The 20,853-nt window shown below is 40.4% G+C and overlaps 1 protein-coding gene across 1 annotated transcript in view; it reads left to right on the forward strand.

The window, feature by feature from the left end:
• The window catches only part of ASTN1 (astrotactin 1), a 472,084-nt gene that overhangs the window by 360,780 nt on the left and 90,451 nt on the right, over positions 1-20,853 (forward strand). The window contains exons 12-14 of the mRNA XM_069065504.1: positions 825-991; positions 11,510-11,704; positions 13,174-13,301. Coding sequence (XP_068921605.1) covers positions 825-991; positions 11,510-11,704; positions 13,174-13,301 — 490 coding nt within the window. The remainder of the gene's footprint in view (positions 1-824; positions 992-11,509; positions 11,705-13,173; positions 13,302-20,853) is intronic.

Raw genomic sequence — 20,853 nt, forward strand, 5'->3', positions numbered from 1 at the left:
TATCCATTTTGCCACCTAGATGCTACCCAACTCCTGTGTATTTTACATTTATTAGTAGGTTAACTGAGGTTACTTTTTATTTCCTTGTGACCTAGGAAGCATTTGCCTCATTTAGAAAGAAGTCATAGCAATAGGGTTGAAAGTTCTATCCCATTACCTCCTGGCACATTTATCTCCTGGCCTAAAGGATCATTTTAGAGTTGGTAATGTCACATGTGCACCTGTGGGATTTACCAAATAGTGGTGTCTGGTCCTGCTTCCTGTGCAAAGCAGCCAACTGGCCTTTCCAAGGTCACATGGAAAGTCAACTATTTCTAGAAGTCTTGAGCTGTCCTTACTTGCCCCTGTATACTCACTCTAACTCTGCACTAAACGTTGACAAAGTACTTTGGACATGAAAAGGGTCCAGTGAATGCTTGGCCTAAACAGCAGCACAGCCCTAAGGAAGCCCTGCTAATGCATTTTAATTCTGGCCCATCACACCCACTGTTCTGCTAGCTTCAGGCCCAACCAGCATGCGTCACACATGCTGCTTTGCTGCAATGTCCCCTTCTTTCACAACGCCTTCTATCTAGGTAAAGAGTACCTTAGTTTTAATGCAAATATGTGTGATCTGTTGCCCAGAGAGAAGAAATGGTGTGGCACAGAGGGTCACAAGCTTTCAAAGGGAGTCCAGTCCAGTAGGAAGTTCATGAATGAATTTCCAATGCTAATGATTTCATGTCCTGGCATTAAAAATAGTCGCCTGTGGTTAAACTTTGGTCCCTAGACTGTTCAGTCCACTGTTTCATCTGGGTTGTGTGGATGCTTTCTGATTGTGCCAGTGCCCATCAGGACTCAGCCCCATGAAGGATGGTACCGGTTGCTACGATCGCCACATTGGGGTTGACTGCTCCGATGGATTCAACGGGGGCTGTGAGCAGCTATGTCTCCAGCAGATGGCACCCTTCCCAGAAGATCCTTTGCTATATAACATCCTCATGTTCTGTGGGTGAGTATATTCAGAATATCTATTGGGCAAGTATTATGTTAAGAACTCAGAATATAAAGATAAATAAGACAGTTTCTGACCACCAGGGGCTTGTAATACAGCAGCTTACTTTTATGAGTGGCAGAGAGGCAGAGGTAAGGCACTACGCTATCATGGAAGAAAGAACAATTTGAGATCCATTCTACTTCTCAGATTCTATCAGAGAAAGGACATGGTAAAAAGGGAGGTCTTAAGCTAATAAGAATGAAAACATGAAGGTGATTTGAAGGGGTTAGACTAGTTACATAAGTTAGAGATTGAATGGAAGGAAGAGAAATTTGGCAACATTTAGGAGAAATTAAGAAACATTTGAAGGAGAACATTATCTAGGCCCAGCTATTCTTACAAAAACTAATTTTGGGTTGAAAGGAGAGCAGGATCTGGGGCGGCCAGGTGGCACTGGCCCCGGCATCGGGAAACCCGGGATCAGTTTCAGCCTCAGATACTTGGCACCCACACAAAATAACTGGCCGTGTAACCTTGAGCAAGTTACTAAACCCCAATTGCTTTAAACAAAAAAATAAAAGAAGAGCAGGATCAAGGACAAATCGTGTATGTATAAAAGAATTCAGGGCAGTTGCAAAGGATCAAAGAAAATTGTAGAGTCTCAAGAGGTAAACTAAGGAAGGAAAAGGAGAAAGTAATTGATAAGATAGGGCAATGGTAAGTAAGAAAAAGCAAGTGGACCAATTAGGGTACAAAACAAATTTGACAAAGTAGGTCTGTGGGTAGAGCAAAATAGATAGGAATTTGTTGTGACTGGATATGTGGATCTGGGTATGGTGTTATTAGAATTGAGAAAAGGAAGTTGAGTGCAGTTGTATAGTTATTAAGATGTCATAATAGGGAATAAAATCAATAATCATCTGTTTATAGTTGAAGTATGACTATAAGTTCAAATGCTGCCTTGAACCCAAGTTGCTGTGTGACCCTTGGACTTAACCTCTGTCTGCCTCAGTTTCCCCATCTATAAAAATAGGATAATAATAGTATCTACCTCCCAGGGACAGGTAGGTGGTACAATGGATAGAGCCTGGGCCTGGAGCCAGAAAGACATGAGTTCAAATCTGACCTCAGACACTTTTTAGCTTGTTGACCCTGGGCAAGTCACTTAACCCCATTTGCCTCAGTTTCCTCACCTGTCAAATGAACTGGAGAAGGAAATAGCAAACCACCCCAGTATGCTTGCCAAGAATATCACCAATGAGGTCTCAAAGAGTTGGATGTGACTAAAAGCAACTGAACAGCAACAACACCTCCCAGCGTCATTGTGCAGACAAAACAAGATATTTGTAAAGAGCTTTGCAAACCTTAAAGGGCTACATAAATGCTTGTTATTATTTTTAAAGGCTGAAAATATTAAGTTATGGAGGATAGGGGAAGAGATGTATAGGAAACACTTTCCATGAAAGCAAGATGTTTGTAATTTTGCTATAGCTAAGCACATCTTGTCTGTGTTTCAAATGTAGGCTGATCACCTTCCTGGTAAGTGAATGTATTCAAAGAATGACTCTCTGTACCTTAAGTTGTGCAGAACACTGAGGGAAGCCTTCAGTGGGGGAGGGGGAACATGAAGGAGAGGAGCATGAATTGGCCCTTACCAGAATGTCAGAGAATGGAAGACTGTCACACAGAGGAACAAGGGGGAAACCTGAGCAAAAAATTAGATCTGAGGCTCTTTCTTCAGAGTCCACTGAAGTGGCTGGAACAGAAAAAAAATTTAACTGTTTGCACTGCTCAGATGAGCTGGTAGTCCCTAACTACAATAATTCAGTGGCGGCTAGGTGGCGCAGTGAATAGAGCACCAGTCCTAGAGTCAGGAGGACCTGAGTTCAAATTTGACCTGAGACACTTACCACTTAGTAGCTATGTGACCTTGAGCAAGTCACTTAACCCCAATTGCCCTGCCTTCCCCCCTCCAAAAAGCAAAGAAAATTAAAAAATATAATTCCACTAAGGTGAGGAGCAATGGATCTGGCCATCTGTCCTGTTGCTGTGCCCTAAAGGCTTCTGTTCCATCCACAGTCACTGCCCTCAGACCTACTGATGTCCCCTAAGGACCTTAGGGTCTTGCTACCTTTTTTACTGTACCTGTAGGACTTGGGGATCTTTGCATCAACCCTACAACCGAACTCTCTTACATTTGTGTCTCCCCAAGTCAGAATGTTAGTTTCTGTAGAGCAAGGACTGTATCTCTCTTTTGGTTTATATGCCCACCATTTAACACATAGTATATGCTTAATACATTTTTTCCACTCATTCATTTATTGGGTCCCTTCACATCTTCAGAATTTCACACTTGAGCATCTCTTTTTCCTGGGCTAACTTCTCCTGTACCATTTTAGTTCATAACCCTGACCTTTCTTTTCTCTGAATCCTCTGCATTCTGTCTTCCTAAAATCTAGCATATATATTCATATTACATGGAGATTTTCTCTACTTCTCTATCACAATTTTTAGGAGGAAGAAGTCCCATCATTTCCACCCCCAACAAACAGCTCCTCTATGTTAGTGAGAGTCAGTTCCACAATAGAATTTTCTCCCTTACCTCTTTCCCCCATCTTCATATTTATTTGTTCAGGAGGAGAAAGCTGGACACTCTAATGAGGAAAATCAGTTTGTCTATAAAGAATGACATAGTTGATACCCAGAAGTTGTCAGGTGTGAAAATATACAGTAAAGGGAAGAGGAAGTAGAGAAAACTTGTAGAAATCAATGATTTCCTGCTCAGGGGGTATGGAGGGAACTATTTCTCAACCTTGTATCAACAAGAGAAAGCTCTATTGCCTTCCCAGGGCATGCATCCAAGACATAACAGAGATCCTCCCAAAGCTTATCAAAATGGATTATAATTACCAAGTTTTTATGATTTTTACGTGGGCACAAATGACACCACTAGAAGGAACCTAAAATTTGTTGGAAATGATTAAGAAGTCTGGGGCAAGAAATTGAAGACTCTGGGGAAACAGGTTGTATTTCCTCATTGTTCCCCAGTGAAGGAGAGGGATGCAAAAGAGAAAAAAAATGAGAAGTGAACAGCTAGCTAGTAATTTGGTCTGAGAATGAGATTTAGATTTTTGGACCATGGCTTAAAATAGAAGCATAACAGATCCCAGACCAGAGACAAGATACACCTACCAATGGTTGACAAGAATGTATTTGCCAGGTGTCATGCAAATCTAATCAAAAGAGCTTTAGACTATAATTAAAAAGGAAGAAGAAGATGCCTGGATAGTTATAGACACACATACACATATGTATGTGTGTGTATATATATACATGTATGCGTATATGTATACATATATAAATCTATGTATCATTTTTCTATGTATATCATCTATATATCTTTATCTATCTCTATCTCACCCAAGTTAAGATACCATGGTGAATAGCTACAAAGAAGAAATAGCAGTTGATATACCCAGAAGTTCACAGCAGAAGAAATCCAAGAAAGAATTCAGTAGTAAAACCCAAGACCTCAAATATCTGTATGTAAATGCACACAATCGAAGCCAAAAGCAAGTGGAATTAGAGAACAGCACAGATGGTACAATCATAAAATTTGCAGATAACAAAAAGTTGGGAGGGATAGCTGACATGGTAGATAACAGAGTCAGGATCCAAAAGGATCTAACCGGGATAGAGCATTGGGATGAAACTAATCAAATGAAATTCAGTAGGGTTAAATGGATGATTTTGTGCTTGGTATTAAAATCAATTTGTCAGTGTGATATAGGGAGAAGCATGGTTAGACAGCAGTTCTGAAAAAGATCTGGTGGTTTTAATGGACTACATGCTCCATATGGGTCCACAGCGTAACACAGTAGCCCAAAAAGCTAATGGGATCTTGGGCAGCACTGAAAGGACTGGCTTTCATGAACAGGGAAGGCATAGTTCCATTGTACTCTATTCTCCTCAGACCCAATCTTGAGTATTATGTTAAGAAGGAAATTGACCAACTGAAGAGTGTCAGGGAGAAGGGAAGCCAGGAGGATGAAGAGCCTTGAATTCATGTCATACGAGGATTGGGTGAAGGAACTGGAAATGTTTAGCCTGGAGAAGAAAAGATTCAGTGGGGACAGGATAACTGTGTTCCTGTATTTGAAGGGCTTTTGTTTGAAGGAGGCATTAGACTTGTCAGTTCATTCCCAGAAGAGAGAGAACTAGCAGAAATGAGTAGAAGTTGAAAAAAGGTTAATTTAGGTTTGTTGTCAGAAAAACAAAAAACTTGCAAACAATGGGAACTGTCCAAAAGTGGAATGGGCTGCCTTATGGGGTGGTGGGTCTTCCTCCTTCCTTTGAAAGTCTTCAAGCAGAATCTCATTTTGTTAATGTCCCTTCTAGCTTCTGATACCATTCAATTAAGAACAACGAGAACAGATTAAATGCCTACCAGGTGCAAGGCATTCTTCTAGGTTCTGGGATTACAAAGATTTTAAAAAAGGACAAATATTCTGTACCTTCAAGGAGCTTAGAGTCTGCTGCTATGTCGTGATTCTTAGTTTTCAAAGCATTTTTTCTGACTAAAGACAAACAAACAAACAAAACTGGGATAAGTAAAACATCCTCACCACCATTCTGGCAAATGAGGAATATAGAGCTCTGAGTGTTGAGGTTATATGTCCATGCTGTTGTGGCTGTTGCTGTCCCCTTGTTTAAGTCGTGTCTGAGTTATCATGACCCCATTTGGGGTTTTATTGGCAACAATATTGCAGTGATTTGCCATTTCCTTCTCTAACTCCTTTAACTCCTTTCCTGAGAAAAACAGGACTAATTGACTTGTCCACAGTCATGCATCTAGTAAGTGTCTAAAACTGTATTTGAATTCAGATCTTCCTTACTCTAGGCCTAGCACTCCATCCACCGTGACATATAGCTGTCCTTTATGCCCATAGTAACAAGGCTAATAGAATTGAGCCAGAAGTCAAATTCTAAGCCTTGTGTACATTCCACTGTACCACACTTTCTGTATCTAACAGATACATAAGCACCTGAATCACAATTCAGGCAACTAGTAAGATAATAAGTCTGGATTATCTTCCAGGGCCTCGACTCTCAACTTTCTTGCTACTGATGTTCTACCTGGAAATCTTCTTTGTTCCAGCTAGCCAATCTCATTAACTGAAAGGGAAGAACAAAATTGAGAGTTAAGAATAATATAACTTTAGAGTTATGTGGGATATTAGCTCAACAGTCTCCTTTTAGAGATGAGGAACCTGGTACTAAGCCCTCTGATTTCCAAATCCAATATGCTTTTTACAGCATCCCTCTCAGAACATCCCAGACTGTAGGATCTTATAATGTAAGAGTTGGAAAAGACATTAGAGATCTTTTAGTCTCATCCCCTCAGTTTGCAAGAGGTGAAACCAAAGCCCAGGGAAAAAGCTGACAATTACACCAAGTTTTTACCTATTCTCTTAGAGCAAGCATTGTCCAAAAGCAAAAAAGGTTGTCTGTGGGACTGGGAACATACAGGTAATATTTCACAGTGAATTCCTGAATTTCTTGGAATGTTCTTTCATAGTAGTCATGTTTTTTTTTTCTTTCAAAGTCCTTTTCTTTCTTTTTTTTTTCAAAGTCCTTTTCAATTATTATTTTTTTTTTAACTTTGGCCATTATGACAATCCTATGAGAGAACCAAGTAGGCAAGATAAGGAAAAGCAATCTCAAAGAAGTTAAGTGACTTTCTCAAGACCATATGGTTGGTAAATGGCAGTTTGGGGATTAAATTCCTGGGGTTCTGCCTCCTTATTCAATGCTCATGTCTCTAAAACATGTTTCTACTACAAATGGAAGGCATACGCCCTCTGCTGGTGATCACGGTGTTGTGATGGGGGTGCTGGTGCTGGTGCTGATGCTGGTGACGGTTTTGTATAATTAACAAAAGGCAATCTATACTGTATGTTTCACATAGGACTCAGTTATTGCAGATATATCATAGTGGAGATATATTTTACAGAAAACAGGTACACATGTTAGGACAGAGGGGTTAGAGTCAGAGCAGAAAATGTCAATGACATGAAGGTTGAGTTTGGTCTCACCTATAGCATGATTCTCTGAGATATGCAGAGGGAGCATCTGCCTAGAAAGATTCTTGAAGCCAGACAGGAAAATATGCTATCACTCTTTGATGGCACACATACAAGGGTGTGCTGAAGCTGCATCTAAATGACTTGTGAGAGCCATTGTTAAATTTTCATTGTCAGTGTTCACACCCCAGAAATCAGCAACCATTATAATCAAGCTTGATTTATTGTTTTGTTAATTGTCTAGACTTAAGCACGTGTTAATAATTCAAATAAAACTTAAAAGTATATTGCATTTTTTTAACATGGAAAGTCTATTATTAAACCTCTTCATAGATAGCAACTTGTCAGAAATTTCTCATTGCGAAAAGATAATGATCTAAGCCACCTGGATGTTTAGGGTCTAAATGAAGTTAGGGTGACACTCAAAGAGATTAGGCTTGATGGGCAGGAATCTGAAAGCACAGTTGTTCATCATCATTCAGTGTGCCATCACAGTAATACACCATGAGTATGGCAATACTTGATGGCAATGTGCCTGGCTGGGCAAGATTTGTATAGGTTGAAGAAGTAAAGAAATAAATTCATCTTTGCCTCAGAAATCTAAACCACTGGATTTTATTTGCATTCTGAATTTTACTTTTGTGAAACAATAATCTCATGAATACTTTAGCTGCACATAGCACTTTGTAGCAACCCAGAGCTTTCACTTAACATGTCCTCCTTTTATCTTCTTACCTACCCTAGGAGGTAGGTAGCAAATTATTATTATCACTCTTGCACAGGAAAATATGGCCCAAAAGATCTAAGTGAATTACCTGAAGTCACCCAGCCAGGACTCAAAACGGGTCTTCTGACTCCAAGCCTAGCACTTATTCCAACGCAATAGTACCCTGCTTTGATTGAGATAGTGGCAGGAAGCTAGATGGCATCTAAAATCAAGCAGTTGACAGCGTATGAATTTCAGAGAGTACATTCATATCCAGGCCATTCCTCTACATTAGCAATGGAAATTGGTGTTCATAATGAAGAGCCTGGGGGCATTTGCAAGGTGCCAGAGTACTTTGGAATCAAGAAAAAGTGAAATTATGTTCAATATCGTTTTAGTGTTATGAGTATTTTATTGTGTTGCAACATAGAAAATTACAAAGTCGTGTATGATAGTGTATGATTGGGATTAGACTGTAAACTCTTTGAAGGCAGGGACCAGTTTGTTTTTGTAAACCAGCTACATGGGATCTATCTGCCACATAGTAGGTACTTAATCCATATTTGCTGATATTGATTTGATTAATAACTTCCAATGGCTCTTCCAATTCTTGAGTTTCTGAGTTGGGGATGGAATTCTTTATTCCACATTCTGGATACATGAGAAATTATTGTGTGTCCATCACATATACCACATATGCCTTGTGATAAGCCTGCCCTTGTGTAGCAGCAAGCACCCCAAGGGTCCTCAGGGTTTGCTGCCAACACAGGTTCTTAGATCTGCTTTGATAAAGGAAAGCAACTCAAAATGGGTTAACAAGCTTACTTTAATCAGTCAAACATATATGGTTTACCTAGTTCAGGGGAAAGAGGTCAGCACCCCGAACTTCAGAGTATACAGACAGAATTATCAAGACAAAAACAGATCAAGTAGACAGATTTCCAAACTGTCCAACCATTACATCCATACCAAACAACATCTGGGTTTCAAAGCCGGGGGAGGGTCTCTGGACAAAGGCTAGCCCAGAGTTTCATCAAATCACAGAACACTTCTCAAAGTGAGCCCCAAAACAAAGCTACACATCAGGGCTTATATAGCCTTCTCCTGGCTCAGAGAATGTAACAACCTTATTGACTCACTGGCCAATCAAGAAGTATCTACTGAAAAACAAGCCTCCCACCCCAGGCTCCAGGTGCACTTTAGCCTAGGGGCAGGGAAGATCTTTAAATTTACATTCCCATTACACCTTGTCTTTGCTGTTGTTTGTCCTTCATTCTCAAGGAGGACCATGAGGATGACCTAGGTCACTTCACTGATATTGCTTTCATTCAATTAGTTCTGAGCAATTTCATAAACTCTAAATGTAGGAGGGATTTCAAACACTTATAATACAATAGTGATACTTAAATTTATCTTCACTCTTTGCTAAACATTTTAACGGGTTTAATACATTAAGAAATCATCAGAGAGGATGTGGCCATTTCTAGAAGAAACATATAAGCCTCATAGAAGGTGGAATCAAAACTATACAGGAAACATCTTCATTTAGAAAACTGAGTATGGTACACATGTTCACACATATCTGTTCATATAGGTATACATACATATATCTTGAGGTGAGGTAAAAAGAAAAGTAGACATCATCCAAACAGTAATTAGGATTAATATGTTAATTAATAATGGGCACAAAAATGAAAAAGATGGTTAGGTGTGTGACTCAGAAGATGGTCTTTCAACAGAAAAGACCTGCACTTTTGAGGTGGGAGGGAATGGGTGGAGTTCAGCTCTTGACCTCTCTGTAATTAGGGAGGAAAGTGAGGCAGCCTGAAAACAGTTGCACAGTACAGCTGGTGGAGACAAGTTAGTCAATCAGCTAACACTTTTTTAGGCACACACTATGTACCAGGCACTGTGCTAAGTACTGGGTATATAAAGAAAGTCAAAAAAAGGCCCTACCTTGGAGGAGCTCACTTCATGTAGAGACAGCAGTCCACATAGGAAGGCAGTGCCTCCCTACATGTACTGGTGTGTTATAGGACCTTGCCTTGAGAGTTGCGATGGACCATAGATATCATTCTACTCAAACCTACTGATTTTGCAGCTGGGCAAACTGAGACCCATAGAGATTAAAGAATATGTACAAAGTCACACAGGTAGTAAGTGACAGAGCAGAAATATGAGCCCAGTTTGTCTGCCCTGAAGCCCCCAATTCTTTCTCACAACTACATAGTGGTTCCTGTTATGATAGTAATTAGAGTCGTAGTTAGACTTCTATTGGCAGCTATAATATTTTAAGCTTTTAACCAGAGCTCAGCTTATTTTATTAGAAACATTAATGCTATTTCTAAAAAGTAATGCTTTTGAACTTCACAAATGTGTGTGATTTATAAGCATCTTAACATTTTCTGGCTAGCTGGGCCCAGCCACCCTCCTGTATTTTCATAATCACAAAGAGGTAATTCATACTTGAGCTAACAAATGAATATCCTTTATAGTACAACTGGAAACATGACAGTAATAAACAGATTTGCTAATGGTTAATCCCTCTTTACAGGTATTAGCCATGGTACATATTTGGGGTAACATGCACCCAGTTAGGAGGAGAGCCAGTAGATAGTTCTGAATTAATTGTGCTTGGAGAGTTTACAATGTGTGAATATGTATACCAGCATGCATTTAGATCAAGAGGACTCCTTGAAGGTGAGAATTAATTTCAATTGATCTTGTGTTGGGACACAGAAGATAATAAATCTTTTCTAGGGCCCAGCTAGTTGGTAAGAGGCCAAATTAACACAATGAAATGATACCTTGAGCACTGTGTCTTCCCATATCTGTTCTTTTTACATTGCCTTTCATGCCTGCAATCTCTGTCCACCTTTTCTGGGAGTCTTTTGCCTTCTCTATTACTACTACTACTGCTGCTACTACTACTACTAACACTACTACTACTACTGCTACTGCTACGACTACTACCATACTACTAATACTCCTATTAGACACTACTATTAGCAATAATGATTATATATATATATATATTCAAAGTTTGCAAAGTGCTTTACGTGTTATGTCACTGGATAGTCACAACAGCTCTGTGAAATAGGTGATATTATTATCCCCATTTTACAGAGGAGGAAACTGAGGCAGGAAGAAGTTAAATGACTTGCCCAGGGTCACACAATAATTTGAGACCTCCTGACTGCATGTTGTACATGCTATCTATCTAGCTGCCCCTAAATAGAATATTACAATCGAAGTTAAATTCCTTGACAGCAAGTACTGTTTCATTTTTGTCTTTGTATTCCCAGTGTCTAACACATAATATGCTCTTAAGAAATGACTGTTGATTGATTACAAACAAATGTTAGAAAAGTATAGATAAGCTTCTGAGGAAAACTTGAAAGTACACTGATTCATTCACAAGCTTACATTTGGTAAGTGTTACTCAAAAATTGCTTGGGAAACAACCCATTTCCTTGAGAAGTAGACATCCATAGACATTCTGAAAGTCCTGGCATAGGGGAGAGAGAAAAGAAACCTAGTTGACTTGTTCACATAAATAGAAAGAGGAAAAGGTTACAGATTAGGGTAATTGAACAATAGTGGGTTAACAGGGGCAATAGAAATCTCCACCTTTCTGTTATCTAAGACATGTCCTTTTCTTCCTCAAATACAGTCCAATGGATTGGACCAGCCATTTGGTGGACCAATAGTCTAGCCTCTTACTTTGGTTTCCTATCATGGCAGGTGCATTGAGGATTACAAACTTGGTGTGGATGGGCGCTCCTGCCAGCTGATCACTGAGACCTGCCCAGAGGGAGCCGAATGTGCGGAAAGCCGGGAGCTTCCCATGAACCAGACTCTGTTTGGGGAGATATTCTTTGGCTACAACAATCACTCCAAGGAAGTGGCACCTGGACAGGTGCTGAAAGGAACATTCAGGTGAATCCCATGGGTATGGACTGGATTGTCCATGGCAATTATGTCCTCTTTGTATTTGGACAACTATAAACTCATACCGTCTCAAGTAGATAATGTGTAATGATGCCTGAAGGTAGAGGGACGGGACAAATAAATTTTCAAGGTCCCCAATAGGTCCAATATTCATTATTTTAGTATCCGAGGTCCACTTGGGTAACAGAGAGGTGTTGAATGAGCATTTACCTTATCCTTATTGGAATTGTAGATTCTGTCTAAGCTGTCTCATATCTGCGAAATGGTAATGTGTAGGGGTTGGGGTGAGGGTGGGGTGGTGTTTCAAACACTTGTAATACTATAATAATGAGGTGTCATCTCATCTTCACTGTGTGCTTAGCATGTGGTTAGGTGCTCTAGGGAATTTGCAGCCTGTGGAATAGATACAGTCCTTACTGAAAGAAGACTACAATCTATGCAGAAAACCAAGGTCAAAACTATACAAGACACATTTTCACTTGTATATTTGAATATACATATTCAAACACACACATATGCATATCAACATTACCTTTGCCTCTCGAAATAGCATGTCAATTATTTTATTCATTATCTTTACTTTTGTGGCATCATGGACCATAACCCCCTTTCTAGCCACCATTCCTCTAAATGAATCCTTATTAAATTCTTTCTTAGAGTGTTAGCTCCTTGAAGGCAAGATGACTCACTTCTGTATTTATACCACCAACATTTAGCACTGTGTTTGGAACATAGTGCTATATAAATACTTCTCCTCATTCACTCATTCATATCTGCTTTTGAGTTACTTGGAGATGATTCTGGTCATTTCTCTTTAAGTGAAAGAGTTGTCTACAGAGGTTAAACTATTTGAAACTATATAGGACTTTGACTTCTCTAACAGGGATCCTAAAATTCATCCATTTGTATTTACCTTTTCTCATATTTCCCTTGGGAATTCCTTTGAGGGTAGAATAGAACAGATGATAATGAATGGTAGAATGTTAGATTTAGGACCTGTTAGAACCTATATTTGTGCCAGGCTTAGGCATAAAGACTTTTCTCTTTGGGGAATTGTGCTTCATAATGTAACACTCAGGCTAGCTACCACAGCCAGGTCCTTGCCTGTGGTTCAAACAGGACAGAGACTGCACCCATGTTAATGCTTTTGGCTGGGGATCTTGATGTCTGTTCCTTCAGAAACAGGCCCTGAGGCTAAGGGCAGTTGGATAGGAAAGGTCCATGTTGCCCTTTAAGCAACCTCTGCTCTATGTCCCTTCCAAATTTTTCCCAACTCTATCCCTATATTTTCCACAGGGCTCCCCTTCCTTTATCAAATCTAAGTCAGGCTTACTGGGAATTTGATATACTGTACCAGATGAGAATTTTCCCCTAAGGTTTGAAGAGGAGGAGGGGGGCCCCAGAGAAATGTGCTTACCATGAATGCCTAGAAATCAACAAACTATTCCTCTTTCCAGGCAGAACAATTTTGCTCGAGGCTTAGAGCAACAGCTGCCAGATGGCCTTGTAGTGGCCACTGTCCCCCTGGAGAATCAGTGCCTAGAGGAGATCTCAGAGCCCACACCAGATCCAGAATTCCTCACCGGTGAGTCTACCTGCCCCTCTATGCTTCCAGGAACCAGGGGAATGAGGCTACCATTGTTAGAACTGTTACTATGGCTTTACGTTGGTTGGAAGAGTAGAATTTGGATGTTAGATTTCAGTTGTCTATGGTTATGAGGTACAGGAGCTCTCTCTATTCCAGTAGATTGGCAACATCTCTGTAATTTACAGTTTTATGGAGTTGCCTGGTTCTCTGAGAAATTAATTTATTTACCCAGGATCACAAATACAGGAAGTAGCAGAAGTGAAATTTGAAGTCAGGTCTTCCTGACTCCTGGGGGCAGTTAGTTGGCACAGTGGATAGAGTACCAGGCTTGGATTCAGGAAGACTTATCTCCCTAAGTTCAAATTTGGACTCTGACACTTGCTGTGTTACCCTGTTTGCCTCAGTTTCCTCATCTGTAAAATGAGCAGGAGAAGGTAATGGCAAACCACTCTAGTATCTTTGCCAAGAAAATCCTAAATGGGATCATGAAGAATCAGACGTGACTGAAAAACAACTGAACAATTCCGTGACTTCAAGGTTAACTCTGCAAATTATGCCAAACTGCTTTGTTGTTGTTGGAGGAAGACAAGGAGAAGCAGCAGCAGTAGTAGTAGTAGTAGTAGTAGTAGCAGCAGTAGTAGCAGTAGCAGTGGTAGTAGTAGTAGCAGTAGTAGTAGCAGCAGTAGCAGTAATAGTAGCAGTAGTAGTAGCAGCAGTAGTAGTAGCAGTAGTAGTAGCAGCAGTAGTAGTAGCAGTAGTAGTAGTAGTAGTTGTTGTAGTATGAGTACCAGCAGCAGCAGCAACATCTAAAGCGCCACCAGCAGCACATTACGTGTCAGAGTACCTGTCCTTCCTTATCTTGTAAAGATTCTTCAGAGGTTAAGTGAGGTGATCGAATTATAGAAGGTGCTAGCAGGCACTTCAGGCATCTTCTGTGTTACCTGGTTATTTCACAACAGAGGAAACTGACTAGTCCACGGACTCCCAGGGAGTCTGTGTCTAAAATCTGGGTCTCATGGGTGCTGTCCATGACAGGGTAGGTTTTGGAGGAAAACAAGAGACAAGCAGGCCATGTCACACATGGAGACAGAATGGTTTCACCAGGAGTACAGTGACTTATGTGTTCCCTGGCAAGGATTTGTTTGAAGTTGCTAACTTGAATCTCTTCTGGCACCAGGAGCCAGAACATAGCTACAAATGGTAGAAGGTGGTGGGTTTGTGCAAGCAAGGTTTTCTCCTCCATAAGTCCTAACCTTAAAGTGTTCTTTAAATGTGAATTTTTAGAGGCAGCATGATATAGTGGAAATTGGATTTGGCATCATTGAACCTAGGATAAATCTTAGATCTGTCATATTTTAGTTGTGACTCTATATCACTTGGCCTTCCTGGGTACCAGTTTCTTTATTTCTAAAGTGAGAGGGTTGGAATAGATGACTGCTAAGGTACATTCCTCTTCTAAAACCCAATGACCTTATTGGTCTTCATTCAACTGCCTCTTATTCTGAGCCAAAAGGTATGATTCTTGGGACCAGAGTATGGGTGTGACTATCTCTCAGAAACCAGGTTTACACCATGGTCTCGTAGGACTGAGAGTCAATATAATGATTGAAAAATATTCAAATAAACATCTAGGTTTTGCCTTGAAATAGAATGTCATTTAGTAAAAAGAAATGGGGAGTGGAGTTGGGGGAAGGGGGAGTGAGAGTTCAACAGAGATAGAGAAAGATAAAGAGTCAGAGATAGAGACAGAGATTTCTGAGAGAGACAGAGATAGAAAAAGACAGAAATAGAGACAGACCAAGACAGTGAAAGACCTAGAGAGAAAGGTACAGAGAAAGGAAAGGAGAGAAAGATGGAGGAAGGGGGAAAGAAAAAAGTAGGGAAGGAAAATGATAAGGGAAGAAAGAAAAAATACTTAAGAAAAAGGGAGAGAGACTAAAGAGAAGTGAGTAGATAGAAAGGGAAAGAGAAGTTACCAAGGTAGAGAGAGAAAGAGAGAGGAATGGAATGAAAGAGAGAAGGAAGAAAGATGGCAGAAATGAAGAACAAAAGAAAAAATGAAGAAAATAGGAGATGAGAGAGAGAGACAGAGAGAGACAGAGAGACAGAGAGAGAGAGAGAGAGAGAGAGAGAGAGAGAGAGAGAGAGAGAGAGAGAGAGAATGAGGAAGTTTTGCATCATGGTAACAGGAGGATAGGTCAAAAAGAGCTCTCCTTTTAGCTATCTGCCCTCAGAAACTTCACCCCCAAACTCAGGAAATTAAAATTCAGTGCCTAGGAATATTCAGATTTTCACCCAAGGCCCCACAATGTCTTATTACCTTGTAACCACAATATTTTGCTGAGAGTAGATTATTGATGCTTTATGTTTATTCCTCCTAAAAGAAGGTGTGAAATGGCAACTAATAATAATGTAAATTATACACAACTCATAGATAGCCAATCCTTTGCTTTAAGCATTATTGAAAAGGTGTTCACGCCACCAGGATGCATTGGAATGATCCTTTTCTCTGGAGTAGAAGGACAGCAGTTCAAATCCTTACCTGTGAGACCTCAAGCAAAATGTTAACTTTCTCTGGGCCACTCTCTTCCTTCCTTCCTTCCTTCCTTCCTTCCTTCCTTCCTTCCTTCCTTCCTTCCTTCCTTCCTTCCTTCCTCCCTCTCTTTTTTCTTTCTTCCTTCCATTCTTTCTTTCCTTCTCTCTTCTCTCTTTCTTGCCTTCCTTCTTTGTCTCTTCCTTCTATTCTTTCTTTCCATCTTTTCTTCCTTCCTTTCTGTCTTTTATTATCTGTCAAATGAGGAGGGGAGGTAGATTCCAAAGTTCCTTTTAGCTCTTGATCTATGAACCAATGAACCCGGGATTCTTCCTTTAATTGTGTAGGGAAATTGGAGAGCTACTCCAAGAAAGCACATAACAGGGTTCTTAGTGATGTGACTTTTTCCTAAAGCTTTCTGAAAGTATTGGTAAATGAAATTGGGGACATTTAAAATCAGGAAGATTTCATGTCATACCTAGAAATAAGGAGAGCCTTCTGCCATGTTTGGGGCCTATCCCAGAACTAGAATGCCTTCCTCTACCCACTAGTTTCCTCTTCTGTGAAAGATTATTAATATTAAAGACAGAATAATGTCTACATGTGATTCTTACTTATTCTCCTTTTCATCATTTTAAGGGAAGACAGACTTAATCCCAGTGTATTTGCCACAGAGAGAGGAAGTTATTGAGGCACTGTTAAACCTTCTTCACTTGGGTATTTCCATTAACTTTAAATCCAAATGAAACAGCCTGGTGTCTATGTTAGCTTGTAACCTACTTAGGGCTGCAGGTGAAGAGAAGAAATCTTTTATCAAGGTTGACATTAGAGATTCTCTAGGCAACAGGATCTGAACAGACAGCTTTCACTGTTGATAGTAAGAGGCAATACTGATTAATGAAGAAAGCCCCAATACCAGGAGTTAAAATACACGGAATCTTGGTCCTTATTCAACAATGATGAACTGTGTGACAGTGGACAAGAAATTTTCCCATTCCCAGTTTCAGTTTCTTCACCTATAAAAGGAGGGTCTTGAGATCATCTCTAAAGTGTTTTTCATTTCTAATAGTTGATTCTTTTCTTCTTCCTCAACCAACTTCCTATTGTCCTGAGACAATGGTCAAAGCAAGTAGATTGTATTAATTAGAGCATACTGCAGATGAGGACAAGATCCTGGATTCAACCCTGCTTTTGGAAGGAGATTGCAAACATGATCAGGAAAACGCAGTGTAGCCTGTTGTGGAAAAACAAAGGGAGCGGAGCAATTAATGGGTCCCCAGAAGCAGTGAGGCTCCAGACTTGTATTCTCCCATAAGTCAGTTGAGATTTCTGTGAATGCAGTTATCCGGTGTAAGGAGAGGGATGGGAGAAGATAAGGAACGGAACAAAGGGATGACCATGGTCTGGGCTTACCAGGTATTTCCCTTTCTGTGTGCACACTTTGATCCACTGGTATAACACTTAGGATACTCAACATGCCTTATGGCTGTGTTGACAGGTTGTTCCGAAGCAGGAATATGTCTAGTGCCTCTAGGATATCTTCATGCTTTCCTGACTCTGACAATGAAAGTTCCTATCTTATCTTTTAAAACCACTCTATTTTCCTTAGGGTGCGTACTTAATAGGTGGTAGGAACCTTCCAGGGATAGACTTCTTTCCATGACTAGAATAAATAGAATAATTGGGTTAAAGTTAAGTGCTTTCCTTCCAACTGAATAGACCTCCAAGTGCTGGTTTAGTTGTGGTTCTTCTTGAATCTCCACCTAGGTCCAGAGGATCATATATTTGGAGCTAAATGAAATCTTGTAGATCAGGTGGTCCAACGTCTGCTTTTTAATTTTTTTAACCCATGAAGAAAATGGGATTTTAAAGAAGGTAAGTGACTTGTCCATAGTCCCAAAGCTAGAAGTGAAAGATATAGGATTTAAACTTGGGTCCTCTGTCTCTAAATCTGGCACTCATTCTATTATACCATACTCTCTCTATATATTGCTATCTTTCTGTGACATATCAGTGTTGTGTGGGTCACAGATTCTTTCATCCCAGGACTTTGTAGACCTCATATCATGCCTCCTTGTGAAGCATATTTTCATGAAATGACTGAACCTGAGAATTGGGAGGGGCTTCAGGGGTCATCTAACAGGGGTCACACTAACCTTAATACAAATTCCTACTGTAATCCCCAGTGCTAACAATAGATTGTCCAGCCTCAGCTTAAAGAGACCTATACTCTAGTGAGAAGGTAAATTCCATATCTCAAGGCAATTCCATCCACTTTCTCATGGAACTAATTGTTTGTATTTTTTTCACTGTATACCCATTTATTTAACCTATCCTTCCAAGTTCTACCCTCTGAGGCAAAATGTAGTGAGACCAAGCCCTATTCTACAAGAATAAGGCTAGGTGGTCCATAGCCCTTCAGATACTTTAAAACAACTTTCATTACTATTATGGGAATGGGAATCTGAAGATCTTCCCTGCCCCTAGGCCCTTTGATAGGCTTAAGTGACTCTGAGAACCTTCCTTGATCTGAAAATATACTCTGCCCCCTAATAGGCTGAATGTGGTCACATGGAGACTGTGGTGGGAGGCTTGTTTCTCAGGAATGCCCACACATTGTTACTTCATGATTGGGCAGTGGGTCAAGAGGGTTGTGACAATCTCTGAGCCAGAAGAAGGCTATATATACCCTGATGTAAGGTTTTGTTTTGGGGCTCACTTGAGAAGTTGTGTGATTTGACCAGATGAGACTCTGGGCAGCCGTTGAGCACCCCACCCCTAGGCTTTGAAAACCCAGATGTTGGTACTTCCCTCTCTGGAAACTAACTAGGTATGGATGTAATGGTCAGACAGCTGGAAGCCTGTCTGCTGAAATGTTTCTCTGTCTGCTTGTAACTTCTGCTTGCAATTTGTTTGTATTCTCTGAAGTTCAGGATACTGACTTTTTCCTCTGAACTAGGTAGATGGTATATGTTTGATTGATTAAAGTAAGATTGTTAACCCATTTTGAGTTGCTTTCCTTTAGAGAAGCAGATCTAGGAACCTGTGTTGGCAGCCACCCTGGGGGTTCTGGGTGCTTGCTGCTACAATAACCTTCCTAAATCTTCTCTTCTTCAAAACAAACACAATCAGCTCTTTTTAGTCAATCCTCTTATGCCATGGTCTCCAATCCCCTCACCTCACAAGAGGTGGCCCTCTTCTAGACACACTTCTTCCTAGAATACAGTGACCAGAAGTGAATATAGAAATCCTGATGTGGTCTGAAAGAGGCTGGGTACAGTAGAAATTAAGCTGTGTACACTTTTGAGACACCGTTCCTTCCTTGCTGAAGCTTAGAGCAGCGTTTGCTTTTTAGGAGCTGATGAGCGGGCTGAAGAGCTCAGTTGTCACAGCTCAGACTCTCATTAAGTTTCTAATTCACTTAAACTCCCTAGATCTTGTTCACAGAAACTATATCTATGGACAGCAATCCCTTCCCCCTTCTGCCCTACAGTTGTTGTTTAGTCATTTTTTAAGTCATGTCTGATTCTTTGTGAGCCCATTTGGGGTTTTCTTTTTTTTTTCTTTTGGTTTTTTAGGGGTAAGACAGGGCAATTGGGATTATAAGTGTGTCAAGTATTTGACGCCTGAACTCAGATCCTCCTGACTCTAGAGCTGCTGCTCTATTCACTGCCCCACCTACCCACCCTTTTTTTTATTTTTAATTTTTTTTGGGGGGGGGGGCGGGATTTTCTCGGCAAAGATCCTAGAGTGGTTTGCTATTTCTTTCTCCAGTTCAGATGAAGAACTGAGGCAAACAGGGTTAAGTGACTTGCCCAGAGTCACATATCTCCCTGAAGCCAAATTTGAACTCAAGAAGATGAGTATTTCCAACTCTAAATTCAGCACTCTATCCACTGTGCCACCTAGCTACCCCCATTCTGGGGTAGAGAAGCTGATTGTTTGAGCCAAAGTACAGAACTTAAAATTTATCCTTGCTTGATTTCATGTTTTTTCAACTTGGCCCATCATTTTTGCCTGTGAAATTCTCTTTAGATCATGAATACCCTTCTCAACTTTGTGCCATCTGTACATCTGACACATAATTTGACCTTACAAGAGAAAGCATAGATCTTTGAAGCTCTTTGATATGATAGGTTGGGATGAAGGGAGAACAGAAGAAGGCCTTGGAGGTAGAGAAGCCTGACCCACCAGCCCATGTTGTTCATAGCTTAGAGCACCAATCCTCGGCTTTCAAAAGAGTTCTCCAAACCTCTCCACAATCTTCCTGAAGGGCAGCTTGACTGTCAGTTTAGCAAACACTGCTATTGTGCATTAGCATGAATAATGGTATAGCAGAGTTAGAAGGTATTAAAGACAGGTTTTCCATTAAGTCTGCACACCCATTCTTGATTCAAACACAGATGGAAGCAAAAACACTTACCCAGAGGAGTTCTCTTGCATGAAACAGGTTCATTCAGAAATGCATCATTTTCCTCCACTCCCCAGCTCTTGCGAGCTCCACAAAGAATCCTAAACTTCCTACATGTGTAGGTTCAGAATTTCAAAGCACATAGACAAAGCTATATTCTAATTTGATCAAATTTTAGGATTTGTCAAATAATATGCTTGGTCTGAAAATGCATACTTAAAAATAACCCTGTGTTTTTTAAGCTATAGAAATATCACCTTTAGACAGGCATGACACAACATTTTACAGGCATCAAAAGTTATATAACTATTTCCATGATTCTGGTGTATCATAAATGCATTGGGAGGGTTTGTTGTTGAGTGTTTAGGTAATTGAACTGTTTTTCCATGAACACTACGAGAATGAGGGCCATGGTCATTTGTCTTCTCACATCTTTTTTTGCCGTCCCTCTCTTTCCTCCCACCCCTTTCTGACCTCTGCTCCTTCATTTTTCTGAGCTAAAGTGTAGGAAACTAGATTGGAAGGGAAGGGAAGAAAGGAGGGAGGGAGGGACGGAGGGAGGGGGAGAGAGAGAGAGAGAGAGAGAGAGAGAGAGAGAGAGAGAG

Source organism: Petaurus breviceps, unplaced genomic scaffold (assembly GCF_028583685.1).
Source record: "Petaurus breviceps papuanus isolate PSGF00001 unplaced genomic scaffold, PetGlider_PUasm1.0 90692, whole genome shotgun sequence".
Classification (NCBI taxonomy): Eukaryota; Metazoa; Chordata; class Mammalia; order Diprotodontia; family Petauridae; genus Petaurus; species Petaurus breviceps.